General features: G+C 41.3%; 1 protein-coding gene across 1 annotated transcript in view; it reads right to left on the minus strand.

Annotated features, from left to right (window-relative positions):
* Nucleotides 1–4563: 4563 nt before the first annotated feature.
* Nucleotides 4564–19974, minus strand: part of wls (Wnt ligand secretion mediator) — a 79257-nt gene continuing 63846 nt past the window's right edge. Inside the window, exons 11-12 of the mRNA XM_063064191.1 lie at nt 12285–12441; nt 4564–8265 (exon numbers count right to left, since the gene is read on the minus strand). Of these exons, the coding sequence (XP_062920261.1) occupies nt 8156–8265; nt 12285–12441 (267 nt within the window). The 3' untranslated portion in view covers nt 4564–8155. The remainder of the gene's footprint in view (nt 8266–12284; nt 12442–19974) is intronic.

Below are 19974 nucleotides of genomic sequence, written 5' to 3' on the forward strand. Positions count from 1 at the left end.
TTTTTCTCTTTGTTGAAATTCTACTTCTTTGCACATTTAATACTGTAGCTAACTGCATCTGAATCGCTTCCTACAGTGGGGGAGTGTAGGAACAGACGACAAGGCTTCAGAATATAATGGATGTCCATTTAAAACAGAGATGAAGAGGAACTTTATTAGCTAGAGTGTAGTGAATCTGTGGAATTCATTGCCACAGATGACTGTGGGTATATTTAAAGTGGATGTTAATAGGTGTCAGTGGTTATGGGGAGAAGGCATGGAGGATGGTAAATCAGCCATGATGGAATGGTGGAGCAGACTTGCTGAGCTGAACAACCTAATCCTGCTCCTGGTCATGGTCTAAAAATCCTACAGAGAGTTCTAAAGGAGCCAGGAGAAACTGATTTCCTTTGTCAGAAGGACTTAAGTCAATTTTGATTTCAATTATTGCCTGCTTATGTAGTTGGGGCAAAAACCTAATTTGGAGGAATTCAGATACATAATTCCAGGAATTGTGCTTAGACTGGTCCAAGTTCTTGGAGTTTCAGAGAGGTTTTCGCATTGGAAATGGGATATAAGGTTTTGCTGGAAGAGTGGGCTGATGGTGGCAGATAGAAGAATGGAAAAAGGTATTTCAGAACAGAAAACCATTGCTTACAGCAATTCAGATTGAAGAGATTGAATAGACTGAGCAAAGGAGGCCAAGGGATGACTTGATAGAAGTAGATTGACACTAGTACCATTGACACTAGTGAATATGTACAGGCCCAACTTTGATGATACAATTTTTTTCAGAACCACTTTAAGGCCATGCCTAATCTGTCTGACTCTAACAGAATTGTAGATGGAGACTTTAATTGCATCTTAAATTCCCTCCTAGACAGACAATGTCCCCAAGTTTGTTCATTTAAAAATGGTGTAACACTTAATGATCTCATGCAATCGTATAACCTAGTGGATATTTGGAGGCTTCTTAATCTCACGAAAAAGGATTTTTCATATGTCTCCGCAGTACATAAATCCTACTCTAGGATTGATTATTTTCTGTTAGATTCGAAATTGGTCAGGTCAATAGTCGGTTGAATTTACCATAATATACTTATATCGGAATCATACTCCTGTCTCCCTTATACTCAAATTGAACCACAAAAGAGGTAAATATAGTTGGTGTTTAAATAATGCTTTGCTAAAGGATAAGGAATTTTGCTATTATCTTTCAGATAAGATAGATCTATACTTAAGCACCAATGATGTGGGCGTTGTTGATGATTCCACTCTTTGGGAGGCCATGAAGGTGGTTATTAGAGGTTGCATAATAGCATATGAGACAGTGGAAAAGAGACACAAGAAAAGGTTAACTGAAATAGATGATCAGTTGGCAAATCTGGAAGCTTCTTACAAAATAAACCAGGAAGCAGAATTACTTGATAAGATTACTGCCTTACGGTACGAGTATAATTCTATAGTGTCCAAGCGTGTTTCAAAACTACTGACACAAGTCAGGCAGAGGTACTTTGAGCCTGGTGAAAAGCCCCATAAGTTATTAGCCCATCAGTTAAGACAGATGCAGGCCTCCAGGACCATACATCGTATAAAGGCGAAAGATGGCTTTTTATTGACAGACCCGGAAAAAATTACTAAGTGTTTTGCGGAGTTCTATGCTAATGTTTACCAATCACAAGGCGGTCCGGACGTTGAAGCTATGGAAGCATTTTTTGATAATCTGAATCTGCCCACGCTGTCAACAGATTCAGTAAATACACTTGATGCTGATATAAGCCTGATGAGATCAAGAAGGTCATCTCCTTCCTCCCCAATAATAAGGCAGCTGGTCTAGATGGTTTTAGCATGGAATTCTTCTAAGTATTTGGTCCAAAATTGTCACCTCTGCTCTTATGAATGTTGAATCACTCTAGGATAGCTTCCAAGATTGCCACCCACTTTTATGTAAAGCCAATGTTTCTCTGATTCCAAAACCAGGCCGTGATCCTGAGGTGGTTTCATCATATCGCCCCATTTCTCTGCTGCCCATTGAAACCAAAATACTTGGGAAAGTCCTGGCCAATAGTTTAAAAGAATGCATTTGTTCTATTATTCATCCAGACCAAACTGGCTTTATGCCAGGTAGACATATGCATTTTAATTTGCGTCGTCTTTTCAATATTTTATATACAAAACATGCAGAAGAGGCTGTAGTCATTTCATTAGATGCGCAACATGCGTTTGACCAAGTGGAATGGTCATATATGATGTTTGCACTTAGGAGATTTGGAATTGGACCATTTTTCATTAAATGGATTGAGATAATTTATTCACACCTATCTGCTACTATTATCACTAATCAGAATATTTCCTCCCCTTTTTCAATTCATCGTGGGACTCGTCAAGGCTGCCCCCTTCTCCGTTTTTGTTTGCAGTTGTCACTGAGCCACTGGCTGTTAGCATCAGAGAGGACCCTTTGATATCTCCCATTGATATGCATGGACATAAACATCACCTTTCGTTATACGCTGACGATGTCCATTTATATATCTCCAGCCCAAAAACATCAACACCCGCCCTTCTGACTCTAATTAATAATTTTGGTAGATCCTCAGGTTTCTCTATTAATTGGGATAAGAGTGAACTAATGCCAGTCACTGAAGTGGCTAATACAGCGTATTTACAGTCCATTCCCTTTAAAATAACTTAGGATAATTTTTCCTATCTTGGTGTGACTATTACAAAAAAAACCCAGATGACCTTTTGCAAGTGAATTGGCGAAACAAAGTTGAGCGGGTTAAACGCAATATTGAATTTTGGAAAACCCTTCCAATTTCTTTGGTGGGGAGGGTTAATGCAATCAAGATGATTGTACTGCCACGATTTCTTCATCTTTTCCAGTCAATTCCATATTTTATTCCTGTCATTTTTTAAGCAATTGGATTCAATTATTATACCCTTCATTTGGAATTATAAAACCATTAGAATTACTAAAAAACATTTGTCAAAGCCCAAGGAAGCAGGTGGTTTTGTCCTCTGAACGTTAAAATGTATTACTGGGCTGCCCACCTATCCATTCTTGCATGGTGGAAAAAAGGCCCACCCTCTACCTCAGACTCGTGCCCAGCATGGTTACTCATAGAGTGAATGCTTTGTAAGAAGACTTCATTATCAGCTCTCCTTAATAGCCCCACTGCAGTTAATAAGTCACATTTTACTAACAGCTTTGTGGCTGGCAGCACTATAAGAATTTGGAAGCAGATTCAACTACATATTAAGGCCTCAAAAACTTATATCGACACTCTGATTTATGACAAACATTCCTTTTTGCCTGGCCTGAATGATACTGTTTTTTCTACCTGGAAACAGAGGCATCTGTAGTGTAGGTGACCTATATATTACTGGAAACTTTGCCTCATTCGCAGTTACAAGCAGTTTACAATATCCCTGCATCTAGTTTTTTTCAGATATTTACAAATTCGAGATTATGTTAGGAAATATATAACTAACTTCGAAGTTTTAGACAAACATGTGTCCTGGGAGGCAATAAAAAAATTTGATCCTGTTACTCGTAGTGCGGTATCCTATTTTTATCAGATCCTACATAATGGAGCTCGGGTGAATACTGCAGGTTTTAAACAGGCATGGGTGGATGAATTGGGTACAGAATGAATAGAGGAGGTCTGGGATGAGTGTTTAAAGAGTATACATGAGTGTTCGGTCAACGTCAGACACAGACTTATACAGTTTAAAACAATACATAGACACCATTATTCCAAAGAAAAGTTGCAGTTTCTACCTATGTTTCACCAGTTTGTAATAGATGTAAATCTGTGACCAGTAACTTGTCACATTCATTTGGGTCATGTTGTAAGCTTTATGCATACTAGAAAAGTATTTTTCACCATTTCTCTGAGGCTTTTGGGAAGTGTTGGGAGCCAGACCCACTCATAGCCATCCTTGGAGCAACAAGCTCCCTATCTTCAGCCAATATGTATGAAAAAATGGCTGTATTGTTTGGAATGGTGATTGCTAAGAAGTTAATCCTGCAAATGTGGAAAATGGAGCCTGTGCCTACGTATGATCTGTGGCCGAGAGGACTGGCAAATACTTCACATTTGGAGAGACTGAGACTATGTAAAGAGGACAGAGGGGACGTCTTTGAAAGGATATGGGGCCCTGTATTGGACTTTCTTACGGGGTGAGGACTGAGGTTTTTTGGTGCGTTGCACCTCTGCTGTGTATGTTTACTTTTGACTTCATATTTTTCTCCGTTATGCCGCTCAATATTTAATTTGATTTTGTTGTGTTTGTGGTTTTTGTGGACATGTTATATATTTTTTGTTTGTAATAAATAAATAAAATTAAAAAATAAAAAAAGTACACAAGATTGTGAGAACCAAAGACAGGGTTGTCATAATCTTTTTCCCAGGGTAGGCCTATCAAGCACAGCTTAGTTTTAAGATGAGTGGAAGGACTTTTTAAATTTATTCATTTATTTTTTAAACACACATATTTGTTGATATGTGGAATGAAGGCAGACACTTGACCACTCAGGATACCAGAAATGGCAGTAACATCAGTCCATGAAGACTACCTCATTATATCTTTTAATTTCGCACTATTTATTTTGTTACAGTAATTTTGTCTTTACAATGTAGTGTTGCTGCAAAACAACCAACTCAATGTCATATACTGTATCAGAGTGATAGTGAACCAGATTCTGATGTGCGACTCAGATCAGCAGATCTCACATGTACCTTGTGGGCCAAATGGAGCTACCAACATACAACAGCTTATTCACTTTCTTTAGGACAGGAAAAAGGAGTAAGAAATATAGTTCTCAACTGCCTTTTGGGTTCACTTTGCACTCTGAACGATGCAGCATTCATTTTCCTCTTGGAGCGGATGGTAAGATCATAAAATAAATTAAGTGTTTGCACAAAGACCCCAATTTATAGATACTTCAGTCAAATTGTATGAGTGCCCAGGTACACAAGTGGGAGGCTGGGGATCTGAAGCAGGCAGAGCAGGACTGCTGATCCACAACAACTAATCAACATTCAAGAGGCAATTCTGAATCTTACCAAATGGCAGAAGCCAGGTGGGTGAGTGGGCAGTTCACCCGCTCTCTCTATGCCAATGAGATTCTGTCAGGCAGTAACAGACATTTGAAGTCGAGGTCAGTAAGAGGATGCTGTTTGTATCAGATGCAGACAACCAGAGAATCCAGGCCCAGAAGTGGTTCAAGCAAAGCCATTTCTTTGAACTTTACCCGCTTGTACTTCTGGGCTTGATCCCAGATTCCTCTTCCTTCAAGATCTGATCAAGGGTGGCAGAGGTTGGGCACGTTTGTCAGTGAGCCCACTGCCTTACGCCAATTTTTGTGATTTCCAGTTGTGAATGTCACTGAGGGTGTTGGTGGGGGTAGGGGCAAGGTAGCCTACAGTGAAGCACTGTAGCAGAGCAGCTAGGACAACTCCATTATAGTGCCAGTCTCCTGGTTTCAGTTCTGCCGCTGTCTGGATTTGCTTTGGTTTTCTCCCACATTCCTATGGTGTAGCAGTGGTCCCCAACCTCCAGGCTGCGAAGCATGCAGGGATGCTTAATTAGCTTATTTCAGCTTTTTCTTAAAGATGTGCTGGGTGTGTCCCGGCCACCGCTGCACCCTTGCATGCTTCGCGGGTCTGCGGCCCGGAGGTTGGGGACCACTGATGTATGGGTTAGGGTTAGTAAGTTGTGAGCATGCTATTTTGGTGATGGAAGCATAGCAATACTTGCAGACTGCCTTCAGTGCATCCTCAGATGCAAATAACGCATTTCACTGTATGTTTCAATGTACATGTGACAAATAAAGCTAATCTTTATATTGAAGTGAAGCGTACAATTGTGGCTGAAATTGGGATCTTAGGTACCCAGTACTGATATAGTTTGAACAATTGAAGAGTTCCTAGTTTTGGACAACACTCATGCACCCATCTTAAAAATTACTGGGACCACATGACACTGAAAACTTTTCTGCAGACTGCACTTGCTACATATGCAGAGTCAACTCAGGTATTAGGTCCCCAGGCACAGTTGCACGTGCCGATGTCGGGTTCACACCCATCTGCTGGAGACTGCAGCCTGAAGCTGCCAAGGATTAGTAATCCAGTGACCAGACTGAAACAAAATCTTCAGAGGGTTTCCAAATACTGCTTATGGGTCAGCTTTCCAACTTGCTTCGTAGGTGTAAAACCTGCATTACCTGTTCTCTAAAGGAAATAGGTTGGCTTCTACTTGAAAATTTATCCTTCACATTCAACCTTGCAGGAACGCCATTTGTAGCAAATGGGCAAGAAAAGCATATCAGTTGATGTATCACTGCACCAGCACAGACAGCTTGTCCAAGGCAATCTCAGTGACCCAGGCTATACACACACTATACAAACTTTATTTAAAATTAGCATACAAGCAATCTATTACGTCATAGTTAAAATAAAACCTTTCAACACCTAAAATGGATTAATTCTACACAGTTATATCATAAATTATATACACCATTGAAAGATTATGGTTTTCACCTTAGTGTCTGTGTCAAAGGACATGCAACATCCCTTTTATTTCAAAATAAAATGGGCCATTATAAGAATTATTTTCTTCCGAAACATGTTGTGCAATCTATTATTGTAATGTATGCCTGCAATAACTCTCAAGATTTGTGTTTTGAATGCCTTTACTAACGCATGCCAAAGTCAGAAGTCCTACTTAACACCTCAAAACTGATGCCAGATTTTAAACTAGGTGAGATACACTTTTAAGTATCAAACATGACTTTTAAGTGACTCTCAGGATGGTGAGGCACTGAACCACACAAGCCAGGATGACCGCAGTTTTTACTAATACACTCATCTCACACAATAACAAAACGGTGCACATGGCTGCCCAACAGAAGAAGGGAAGGGAATATTAAGGAATATTAAGTTGTCACAATTACTGAATCTGACGATTATGTAGTGACCTTTGCATGGAAAATTGTGCCCAAGAACTGCATTCAGGATAGTTATTGGGTGTTGCTCACAAACTGGGTTAATATATTGCAGCAGTGTCACGTAAGTAAAGAATAGTACCAGATATAGGTAATGATCATTTCAACAGTTCCTCTAGAGACTAGAGGAAAGCCTTACTGTTTCTTACTTCGTACCCCCTCCCCACTCACTGGTCTTCAGTGAAAAATTATGTCTGCTTAATCAGCGTTACAATAATTTTCCTTAATTTCAATCCACAAGGTGTGCACTGAAGATCAAACCAGCTGTGAATGGAAGCCCACATGATATATAAAATCATCAAGTCTACTGAGATCTTCCAGGCAAAGTTGATACCTTATGTGGATTACCCAAATACATTATGTGTACAACTGGTTTAAGGTTACACCAGTAACTTCAGTCTGCTTGTACACAAAGTAACCTTTCTACGCAATGGAAGGGTCTCAAATTAAGCAAGCTATTCAGGTTTTCTTCACATTTCTCTTCCACTTTGAGCACTCATGCTTTTAGAATGATCTAAAATAAATGCTTGAGTACATGGCTAATACTTCGAACAATTTTTAAACAATCTATATTTAAATGGAGTACTATATGACAGTAATGTTGATCTCTATCAGGAGCAGAATCTACAAGTATGTTTTTATTGTAAAATCTAGAACTAAATATGTTACATCAAAGTAGGTCATTAGATGCAAAGCACTTTGGGGCATCCCGAGGATTTAAGATGCTATATAATTTCAGTTCTTTCTTAATCCCTCACACAATCTGACAATCCCTTGAGCAACTAAAGTTTCTGCCCACACACAGTCGTAACACAACAATACATTAAAGTCACAGAAGGTAATGCTCTGAAAGACAGAAACTACAATGATAGTACTTTGTTTTGACAAGTAAGTGTGCACATGACTGCTTTCAGAAAAAAAGGAATATTGTCCCATTGTAGAAAAGGCACAGTTCCGGAATCTTCCACAGATTATACAAATTGGAGCAAGATTACTGGATGCAGGAGTTCTCTCTAACCAGCAACAGGAATTGAAACAGGCTAAATCCCTAAAACATGACTTCAGTTCACACATGACACAGCAGACTTATACCTCCCCTTTTCCAGTGGGGAATTGCATGGTTGGACTTTGTTGCTGGTTTGACTTCTCCCAATCCCAGTCCCACTATTACTCCTGTGCCTCCTTGCCAGCCAATCTGTAAATTTCAGTTGGTCCATCAGCATGGGTGATTGTGGTAGTCAGCTGCAGTTCCTCACCGCCATTCACTCCCAGATCACCTGAAGGCAAGAACGTCATAGAAAATCAATACAACAAACTGGTCTTTATTTTGTTGCTTCTCCTGTCAGGTGGTCATATGCGTTTATGGTTAACAGATGTGCGATTGAGGAAGACTGTGTAGAGATGGCACACTACAAAATATTGTGGCATCCCTCGGAATTGAAGGAAAATGGACCTGACTCTTATCTGTGCTCTGGCTTCTTTCAGTGGTTACACCAATGATTTTGTTTTCAATAGCATTATTTGTGCTTTATGCTCAAATTTTTATCAAGTCCCAAAAAACATATTTTGCCTGAAGAATTCACAATGTAATTATGCGTAGAACACCAAAAGAAGTCACTGGGATAACAAACAGATTAGGCAGCAAAGATGGCTGACTGCCTCTCACAAATCCTAAAAAAAAACTAATGATGAATCAACTGGGTTTTTAAAAGCATTAATTTACTAGCTAATACTTTAGTGTTTCAGATGCAAATACAGCACATGATGTGCATTTGGAACAAACTTTTAAACTGTGAGTAGTGTGTACTGCTACGTACACGCAACCCTGTAAAAGGACCAGCAGCAAAGGACCACACCTGGAGTCAGATCTTGCAGTTAACAATCACTATTTTATTAGTAACTACGTAATATAGTAACTTACAACCAGGTGAGCCAAGAGTTAGCAGTGTTATGCATATATTGGTACAGGTGTCCCCCACTTTTCGAACGCTCGCTTTACGAAACCTCACTGTTATGAAAGATCTACATTAATACCCTGTTTTCGCTAACAGGTGTTTTCACTGTTACGAAAAAAGCAGCGTGCGCCCTGAGCAGCCGCTCTCCCCCGGATTCGGAACGGCATTCTCGCCGGCATTGCTTAAACACGTGCCTGTGAGCAGCCGTTTGCAAGATGAGTTCTAAGGTATCAGAAAAGCCTAAAAGAGCTCGTAAGGGTGTTATACTTAGCGTAAAACTAGACATAATTAAGCGTTTCGATCGTGGTGAATGAAGTAAGGACCAAGTGAGTTTGGCTTGTGGAAGTTGACGAATATGATGTTGACAACAAACAACCTGATGGCATGAACATTGACTTCTCTAACTTCCGCTAATGCCCCACCTCCCACTCCTACCCCATCCGTTATTTATTTTTATACACACATTCTTTCTCTCACTCCTCATTTTCTCCCTCTGTCCCTCTGACTATACCCCTTACCCATCCTCTAGGTTCCCCCACCCCTTGTCTTTCTCCCCAGACGTCCTGTCCCATGATCCTCTCATATCTCCTTTGCCAATTACCTGTCCAGCTCTTGGCTCCATCCCTCCCCCTCCTGTCTTCTCCTATCATTTTGGATCTCCCCCTCCCCCTCCCACTTTCAAATCTCTTACTAACTCTTTCTTCAGTTAGTCCTGACGAAGGGTCTCAGCCTGAAACGTCGACTGCACCTCTTCCGAGAGAAGCTGCCTGGCCTGCTGCGTTCACCAGCAACTTTGAAGATGATGTTGAAGAGGTTTTGGCATCCCATGACCAAGAACTGATAGATGAAGAGCTGATGCAATTGGAAGAGGAAAGGATAACAATTGAAACCGAATGAGTAATGATAAAGTATGACTTTAATTTTGAAAGGGTACGTGGGTTTAGGGGATATTTGCAGGATGGTTCGAGTGCTTACAAAGAACTGTATGATAGAAAAATGCGTGAGGCTCAGCAGTCAAGCAAGCCTTCCACATCAGCCACAGCAGACAATGAACCTCAACCTTCGACATCGAGATGACACCCCAGTGTCCCACTACCCCAACCCCCAGGCCGCAGACAGATACCCATTCGCGAAGAATGCAGCGGTAGCCGGGATGCCCCCAGCACATCTTTAAGGAAAAAGCTGAAATAAACAAGCCAATTAATTAGGTGCCACCCGACACATAATTGTCGGCCCAGATCAGAGACGATGCAATCGGCACTGATCTGGGCCGACATTTACGTGTCAGGCAGCACCTAATTAATTAGCATGTTTATTTCGGCTTTTTTTCTTAAAGATGTGCTGTGTGCCTCCAGGCTACCGCTGCATGCTTCGCGAATTGCTATTGGTCGCTGCCTGGAGGGTGGGGGCCACTGCACCACCCAAACACCGATGACTCAGTCTAACACACCACCATCAGTGTGCTCCGCGCTTTCCCAACTCCAGTAAGTGATACTACACTGTACATACATTATTTCTACTTTATATCGGCTGTGTATTTTTACGTGTTATTTGGTATGATTTAGCAGCTTCTTAGCTTAAAGGTTCCTGGAGAGCGCTTGCGCCGTGTCTTTGCTGACGGCGCTTGTGTGAGATTTTCGCTACGGAGAACAGTTCAGGCAATAATTGTGGAAAAGTATTTCTACTTTATATAAGCTGTGTATTTATCATATCATTCCTGCTTTTACTATATGTTATTGTTATTTTAGGTTTTATGTGTTATTTGGCATGATTTGGTAGGTTATTTTTGGGTCTGCGAACGCTCACAAAATCTTCCCATATAAATAAATGGTAATTGCTTCTTCGCTTTACGACATTCCGGCTTACGAACCGTTTCATAGGAACCCTCTACCTTCGGCTGGCGGGGGAAACCTGTATAAATAAAGTTCCCAAAGTCATTCAAGCTCGGGTGGCAAGTGTTACAGTCTTACAGTATGTAAGAAAGTTCAGTTCGATCCACGGAATTGAGGTGAGACAGAGATGTTTGTAATCCAAGTAAACAGGTGTCTTTGATCTTCCCGATGTCCCCCAAATCCCTCAAGTTAGCCAAATGTGACTACACTAAAGGTGCCGTCTTCAAGTGGTAAAACTACCAACCCAGGCGAGGGTTAGACACATCGGTAGTTCCCAAAGGGTCACCCTTACACGCACCGTAATAGCCACTGATTGATCTCTCTTGATTGACCCTCAACCCACCCTCGTGTGCACTTGAAGAGCTCATTTAGTGACTCTTCCGTCACCAGCCTCTGTGCGTCTCGTGTGTCTGCGAGAAAGACAGTTGACTTTGTTTAAATACACAGATGCTGAACACCAGCTGTCCATCATCTAACTCCTTCTCTCTCTCTCTCTCTCTCTCTCTCTCTCTCTCTCAATAGCAACTCAGTCAGTTAGCAGTAGAAGACAGCTGCTTTTCGTAATGCTGTATTCAGCCTCTCTCCTTAAAGGCATAGTCCATAACGAATGAAACTTAAAATCCCATCACAGTACAATGACTAATATAGCTGGAAGATTTTCCTTCCATATCGTGGGATCTTTTTGAAATATATCAAATTATTGAAAGGCCTAGATTGGATGGATGTGGAGAGGATGTTTTCAATAGTGGTGGAGTCAAAGACCAGAGGACACAGCCTCAGAATACAAGGATGTTCCTTTTGAACAGAGATGAGGAGGAATTTCTTTAGCCAGAGAGTAATGAATCAGCGTAGTTCATTGCCATAGACAGCTGTGGAGGCCAAATCATTGGGTATATTTAATGGCCAATAAATTGATAAGTTCTTGATTAGTAAAGGTGTCAAAGGTTACAGGGAGAAGGCAGGAGAATGGGGTTGAGAGGGATAATAAATCAGCTATAATGGAATAGCAGGGCTGACTCGAGCTGAATGGCCTAATTCTACTCCTGTGTCTTATGATACAACTTTGGAACAATCAACCAGTTATCAATTAAAATTATGTCTGCAAAATAAAACTTTCACAACACATGTCAGTTATATGTTGAATTTCGGATTCTGGACACTTAAAAGGGAATGTTATGTACATTTTAAAATAGATAGATACAACTCTTTACAAGTTTAAGCAAATTTAATAACAAAAATCAGTCTTTATATTAAACACGACATAAAGATTGCTTATCATGCAGAGCATGTCTACAGTTTTGGTGATATCTAAACAACTTTCCCAATGAACTTTTCAAATTAACCACAGTATTTATTTAAAAAAAATTATGACATATCTGTCTAGAATACCTCCTCTAGAATATGAAAAGCTCTTCAACATGCAAGAACTGATTGAAAAGTGAAACCTACCATTTGATTGATCAGCATCACTGTAACACTTATGGGAAGGAGCATACAGAAACATGATGGCAAAGACATACAGGTTCCACATGCCATAAATGCCAGTGAAGAAAGCACTGTTCACCTGGATGGTGTATTCTCCCCACTTCCAGTGTCCATCGTTCACCTGGAGAGAGAATCCATCATTTTATATAAAGGCAAAAGAGATGGCATATAATATTGCAAAAATCAAGAGAAAACAGAGCACTTAGAAGTTTTAAAAATCAAAGGAAGGCAACTAAAAGCCATAGAGAGAGAAGAGGTGAAATATGAAGGTAAGCTACCTAATAATATGAAAGAGGATACAAAACAGTTTTGGAGGCAGAAGAAAGGAAATTATCAGCCAATTAGCCTGACTTCAATGGTTGGAAAGATATTGGAATCTATTATCAAGAATGATGTGCCCAGATACTTGAATTGAGGGCACACGATAAGTCCTGATGAGGGACTTATCGACTGTACTCTTTTCCATAGATGCTACCTGGCCCGCTAAGTTCCTCCAGCATTTTGTGTGTTACATGATAAGTTAGGCCAAATTCAGCATGGTTTCCTAAAGGGAAAATCCTACCCGACAAATCTGTTGCAATTCTTTGAAGAAATTACATGCAGGATAGACAAAGGAGATTTTCAGAAGGCCTTTGACAAGGTGCTGCACAAGAGGCTGCTTAACAAGAGCCCATGGAATTACAGAAAAGGTACTAGCGTGGATAGAAGATTGCCTGAATAACAGGATGCAAAGCTTGGGAATAAAAGGGGCCATTTCTGGTTGGCTGCTGGTGACTATTGGTGTGCTGCAGAGGTTGGTGTTGGGACGGCTTCTTTTCACGTTATATGTCAATGATTTGGATGAAGGCATTGACGGCTTTGTGGCCAAGTTTGCAGACTACACGAAGATAAGTGGAGGGCCAGGACTAAGATTGGGAGAAGAGCGAAAAAGTGGCAGATGGAATGTAGTGTAGGGAAGTATATGGTTATACACTTAGGTAGAAGGAATAATGATGTAACACACAAAATACTGGAGAAACTCAACAGGCGAGGCAGCATTGGTGAAAGAGATACAGGGCTGGAGAAGGGGGTAATCTGATAGGAGAGGACAGAAGATAATGGAAGAAAGAAAAGGGGGAGGAGCACCAGGAAGTGATGAGCAGGTAAGGAGATAAGGTGAGGGAAGGAAAAGGGAATGGGGAACAGTGAAGGAGGGGCGCATTACTGGAAGTTCAAGAAATCAATGTTCATGTCATCAGGTTGAAGGACTTCTTGAACTTTCTGTAATGCCCCAACAGCATTCTCTATTCCCTTTTCCCTCTTTTACCCTATCTCCTTAGCTGCCCATCATCTCCCTCTGTTGTTCTCCTTTTCTGTCTTCCATGGTCTTCTGTCCTCTTCCATCAGATTCCCCTTTCTGCAGCCTTGTATCTCTTTCACCAATCAACTTCCCAGCTCTTTACTTCACCCCTCTCGGTTTCACCTATCACCTTGTGTTTCTTCCTCCCCTCCCACCCCCCCCAACTCTGACTCATTTTTTTTCCCTCTAGTCCTGATGAAGGGTCTCAGCCCAAATCGTCAACTGTATTCTTTTCCATAGATGCTGCCTGACCTGCTGAGATCCTCCAGTATTTGATGTGTGTTGCTTGGATTTCCAGCATCTTCAGATTTAGGATTTTAGGGAATAAAGGTGTGAACTATTTTTCAATTAGGGAGAAAAATTCAAAAATCAGGGGTACAAATGGAATTGGAAGCCATTTTACAGGATTTCTAAAGGTCAACTTGCAGGTTGAGTCGGTGGTAAGGAAGGTAATGCAATCATAGCAATCATTTCGAGAGCATGAGAATAGAAAAAGCAAGGATGTAATTCTGAGGCTTTATAAGGCATTGGAGAGGGTCCAGAAGGGGTTCATGAGAATGATCCCAGGAATGAAATGGTTAACATATGAGGAGCATTAAATGGTTGTGGGCCTGTACATGTTGGAGTTCAGAAGAATGAGTTGGGATCTCATCTCACTGAAACCTATTGAAAGGCCTAGTGGGTGTGAAGAGAATGTTTCCTGCAGAGGTGGAGTCTAGGACCAGCAGGCATTGCCTCAGTATTGAGGGACATCTATTCAGAACAGAAATGAGGAAAATTTCTTTAGCCAGAGGGTGGTGTATCTGTGGAACCTTTAAGGCGAAGGTTGATAGGTTCTTGATTAATCAGGGCATCAAAGGTTACGGAGAGAAAGTAAGAGGATGGGGTTGAGTGGAATAATAAATTAGCCATGATGAAATGGCACAGCTGACTCAACAGGCTGAATGGCCTAAATTTGCCTCCATGTCATGGCTTTGTGTGGCGCTTACAAAGCAAGACATAAATATAAAAACTGCAGGCTACACATTAATTGAAACAGCACATATGTTTTTTTTCCAATGCAGGTTGGCATATGGGTGTAGGTATTGTCATTCATGAGGCAACCCAAATTAGCTATTCAATAACAGGCTTGCAGCCAAACTGAACCATCTCCCCACCCACCCTTCATGGAGCATAGAAACAGGACCTTCATCCCAAATGGTCCATGCCAACCGTAGCATCCTCCCTGCTGGGTCCTCTGTTGCCCACATCCCAGTACCTATTAAAATGCCTCTTCAGTTGCAATTGTATCCGCTGTAACCTCTTCCTCTGGTATTTCATTTAGTACTCACTACCCTCTGTTAAATCTCTTCCCTCTTGTATCTGTTCTGCATTGTTTAGGACTCCCCAACCCTGGGGATCATACCCCTCATGATCTTATAAACATCTCATTATCCTAAGCTCCACAATTAAAAATATAGCATGGCCAACTCATAACCTCTAGTCCAGGTAGCATCCTCGTGAATCTTTTATGTAGCTTCCTCAGCTTTACAATGTCTTTAACAGGGTGACCAAAACTATACGCAATACTCCAAGTGTGGCCTTACAAACGACTTGGTCAACTACAACATAATATCCCAACTCCTATACCCAATGTCCTGACTGATGAAGGCCAGCATGTTAAATGTCTTCTTTACTACCCTGTCTACTTGCTTCCACTTTGTCAACTATCTATACTCATCAGTGCCCTGCCACTTACTAGATAGGTCCTACCCTGGTTTGAATGTCCAAAATGCATCTTCTCACCCTTACCCAAGGTCAAATCCATTTGCCATTTCTCAGCCCATCCTTAACTGATCACGGTGTGTTTGTAGTGTGCTTCACCATCAACAAGAACCCCCAAATTTTTGTAATCAGCAAACTTGTTAATCATGCCATGTACATTAATATCCAAGTAATTTACATAAAACAGGAATAACTGGCTGCAACACTGATCCCTGCACCATCACTCTAGTTACAGGCCTCCAGTCTAAAAATCACCCCTCATCTTTACTTCCCATTATTGAGTCACCTCATTAGATACCTGGAATCTCATGTGACCCCAACCTTCTGCATCAGCCTGCCACATAGGACTCTGTCAATAGACTTACTAAAGTCCATATAGATGACATCCAATGTTCTACCTTCATCTAAAAAGGTACCTTAGTTACTCTTCAATAAACAGCAAAAGATTTATCAGACATGAACTCCCATGCACAAAACTATGGTGACTATATCTGAACAGGCCTTGACTATCCAAGTGATGGCAGATCTTGTCCCTCAGAATCCTCAGCAGTAACCTCCTACAACTTTAAGTCAAGCTCACTAGTCTGTCTATGCTACCCTCTTGAACAATGGGACATTTGCCACCCTCCAGTCTTTTGGAGCTTCGCCAGTGGCTAACAACAAAGGAAATATCCCTACAAGGGTCTGCGATTTTTTCCCTGGTCCTCCATAATACCTGGGGATGCATAATGTGCTTCAAGACAGTGAAGCAAGAGCTAACTATTCATTGCCCTCATTCCTTCGACATCTACATTACCTTCATTAGTTCACACAGAGGGGAAATAGATAATCAAAACCTCAGCTACCTCCTGCAGTTCCACCTGTACACAGCCTCGATAGTCTTAAGAAAACCTGGTCTTTTTCCTTTTCCCAACTCCCTCCACATCTCACCTCAAGTCTGCAGAGTTTAATCAGAGTCAGAAGACTGGTGGAGGGTTTCAACCCGAGACTTTGACTGCCCCTTTGCATCTACTGATGTCCCCTGACCCAGTGTTCCTCCAGCATTTTGTTCTTTGGGCAGTAGTTTTACCTCTAAACACACCAGCAACTTTAAGGAGGTGCAAAATTTTTTTGTTATAGGTTCCACATACGTAGAGCTAACAACATCATTCTTGCCAAGGGTACCTGGTTCACGTCCATTTATTTTTTTTAATGCAACCAATCTCATGTTCCTACTTCGTGATTGCTATTGGGGGTAGTTAGTCAGCAACTCCATGGAATGTCAGTCTTGACATGTAATCAACTAGAATACAAGTTCTAAGCAGTAAAAGGAGTCAAAGAACTACATTGCTGAATTCTCAGAGTCAAACACTGCTTTTGCTGAAAACCGGAAACAAAATCAGGAAATGTTGGAAATGCTCAGCAGGTTGTGTAACATTAGTGGAGAGAAAAACCAGGTTAATATTTTGGATATTTCAAGTATTCTCTTGTTTTTGCTAAATTTCCTGGTTACGTAGCGAATTAAAGGGCAGCCTGTGTTGTCACATGCACAGAAAAGCAAATATGTACTGGAGGAGAAGAGGGAAATTTCAGGCAACGTATAAACATATGAAATGCCTTGAGTTTTCGTAGATACTTGGGTGAATGCTTTAAAACCTGTGGGTCATAAAACAAGTATACCGCTCCTCCAAATATTTCAAACTACTTTTAAAAAATCAAAAAATTACTTTATGATTTACACAAAAAAGACCTGTGAAATTCAAAGACCAGAAAACAAATGATAACCTCAATCAAATAAGAGCACAAATAAAGCTGGATTGTCTAAACAACACACACAATGCTGGAGGAAGTCAGCATGCCAGGCAGATCTATGGAAAAATGTACAGTCAGTAGATTTGAAAGCTGGGGGGAGGGGGAGAGAGAAACACTAAGCAATAGGTGAAACTTGGAGGAGGGGATGAAGTAAAGAGTTAGGAAGTTGATTGGTGAAAGAGACAGAGGCCATGGAAGAAAGAAAAAGGGGTGGGGAAAGAGCACCAGAAGGAGGCAATAGGCGGGCAAGGAGATAACATGAAAGAGGGAAAAGGGGATGGGAAATGGTGGGGGAGGGGAGGGAGTCATTACTGGAAGTTTGAGAAATTAGGTAGCCTCCAAGCTGATAACATGAACATCAAATGGAATATAGGGTGTTGTTCCTCTAACCCAAGTGTGGCCTTATCAAGCCATCAAGTTGGAAGCCACACTTAGGTTGCAGGAACAACAGCTTGTATTTTGTTTGGGTAGCCTCCAACCTGATGGCCCATTGCCTCCCTCTGGTGCTCTCTCCCCCCCCCCCCCTTTTTCCCTCTTCCATAGCCTTCTGTCTCTTTCACCAATCAACTTCTTAGCTCTTTGCTTCCCCCTCCCCCTCCACCAAGCTTCACCAATCGCCTGGCATTTCTCTCTCCCCTCCCCCCACCTTTCAAATCTACTCCTCAGCTTTTTTCCTCCAGCCCTGCTGAAGGGTTTCAGTCAGAGATGTCAAATGTGCTTTTTTTCCGTAGATGCTGCTTGGCCTGTTGAGTTCCTCCAGCATTGTGTGTGTGTGTTGCTTGGATTTCCAGCATCTGCAGATTCTCTTGTTTGTGACTTGTCTAAAAATGCTTTTGTACCAGATTGTTAGGTGCCAACTTCAATAAAGCTGATGAAAAATTACCTCTCCTTCCAAAGGGAGATGTGTGAAGATTAAGGTACATTAGATGGCACACAAAAGCACAAATAGGCTAACTAATGGTAACTAAACACTTTGAATTCAGATTTTATTACATAGGATCCCAAAAATAATTACTGTTGCCACAGGAATTATGTTCTATTCATGTCCATTTTGCAAGCAATATAAAAAGCAGTACTGACCATTTCCAGATGAATGCCAAAAGAGAAAATTTACATCAAATTTGGTGGCTTTCTTTTTGTGTGTCATAGTTGACATTTAACAAGTGGGTGCCTGCCATTTGTTCAGCTACAATGTAACTGTTAAACTCACTGTGGTAATAGAAATATACCATTTACTTGATGATGTCAACACCCTTTAATTGGATTCAGTGTTAGCTGCCTTGCAGTTTCTGATAATCAGTGCAGTGAGAATTAAAAGCATGCCTATCTTCCAATTGCTACTTTGGCTACAGAGGTATGTAGAGACAGAGCCACAAAACACAGCACAGAAATGGGTCCTTCAGCCCATCTATTCCATGCCAAACTATCAATCTGCCTAATCCCATCAATCTGCACCCAGACCATAGTCCACCATAACACTCCCGTTCACTTATCTATCCAAATCTCTCGTAAATTTGAAATTGAACCTGCACCACCGCCTCCGCTGGCCCCTCATTCCACACTCACACCACCTTCTGAGTGAAGACGTTCCTGTTCCCCTTAAACATTTCACCTTTCACCCTTAACTCACGACCTCAAGTTCTAGATGTTTTTGTAAGGTTTTGTATGGCAACACCAATGCCTTTGAATGGAACAGATGATGGAAAGTAGTGGGTAAGCCCAGTCCCTCATAAAGCCTTCCCCACCATTGAGTATACCTGTCTGGTGTGCTGTTGTAAGAAAGCAGCATGCATCATCTAGGCGCCCCATCATCCAGGTCACGGTCACCTCTTACTGCTGCCACCAGCAAGGTGGTACAGGAGCATCAGGACCCATACCACCGGGTTCAGGAACACGTATCCATCACACTCCTGAACCAGATAACTGCACTCACCCCATCACTGAACTGTTTCCACAACCTGTGGACTCACTCTCGCTTTCAAGGACTCTTCATCTCATGTTCTCGATATTTACTGCATATTTATTATTATTAGTTTTTTCTTGATTTTTGTCCTTGCAAAGTTTGTTGTCTTTTGCCCTTTAGTTGTTTGACTGTGCTGTTAGGTGTGGTCTTTCACTGATTTTACCCTTTCTTGAATTTACTGTGAATGCCCGCAAGAAAGTGAATTTTGAGGTTGTAAATCATGACAAACATGTAATTTGATAGTAAACTTACTTTGAACTTTGTACTTTAGTCTAAGCCAAAGTCAGCAGAAAAGTGTGTTTGTACTTACTTTCTCTATACTACTCATAATTTTGATTACCTCTATCAAATCTACCCTCATTCTCCTACACTCTAGGGAATAAAGTTCTAACCCATGATGCTTAATCTGTGATGCTTCACTCCCAAATGAGCTCAACACCTTTTATGCATGCTTTGAAAGGCGGATAAAACTACACCAATGCAAATCCCTGCAGCAACAGTCACCCTCTGACGTTTGTCTCGAAGGCTGATGTCAGAACGTCTTCAAGAGGGTCAACCCTTGCAACGCATCAGGCCCTGATGGTCTATGGGTAAGGCACTGAAAATCTATGTCAAACGACTGGCGGGAGTGTTCAAAGACACCTTTAATCTCTCACTGCTGCAGTCAGAGGTTTCCATCTGCTTGAAAAGGGTGATAATCAAACCAAAGCCATAAAGAGGAGGTTGAGCTGCCTCACAAATATCACACAGTTGCATTCACATCCACCGTCATAAAGTAAATAACCAATTTCCCTCGG

The sequence above is a fragment of the Mobula hypostoma genome, chromosome 12 (assembly GCF_963921235.1).
Source record: "Mobula hypostoma chromosome 12, sMobHyp1.1, whole genome shotgun sequence".
NCBI lineage: Eukaryota > Metazoa > Chordata > Chondrichthyes > Myliobatiformes > Myliobatidae > Mobula > Mobula hypostoma.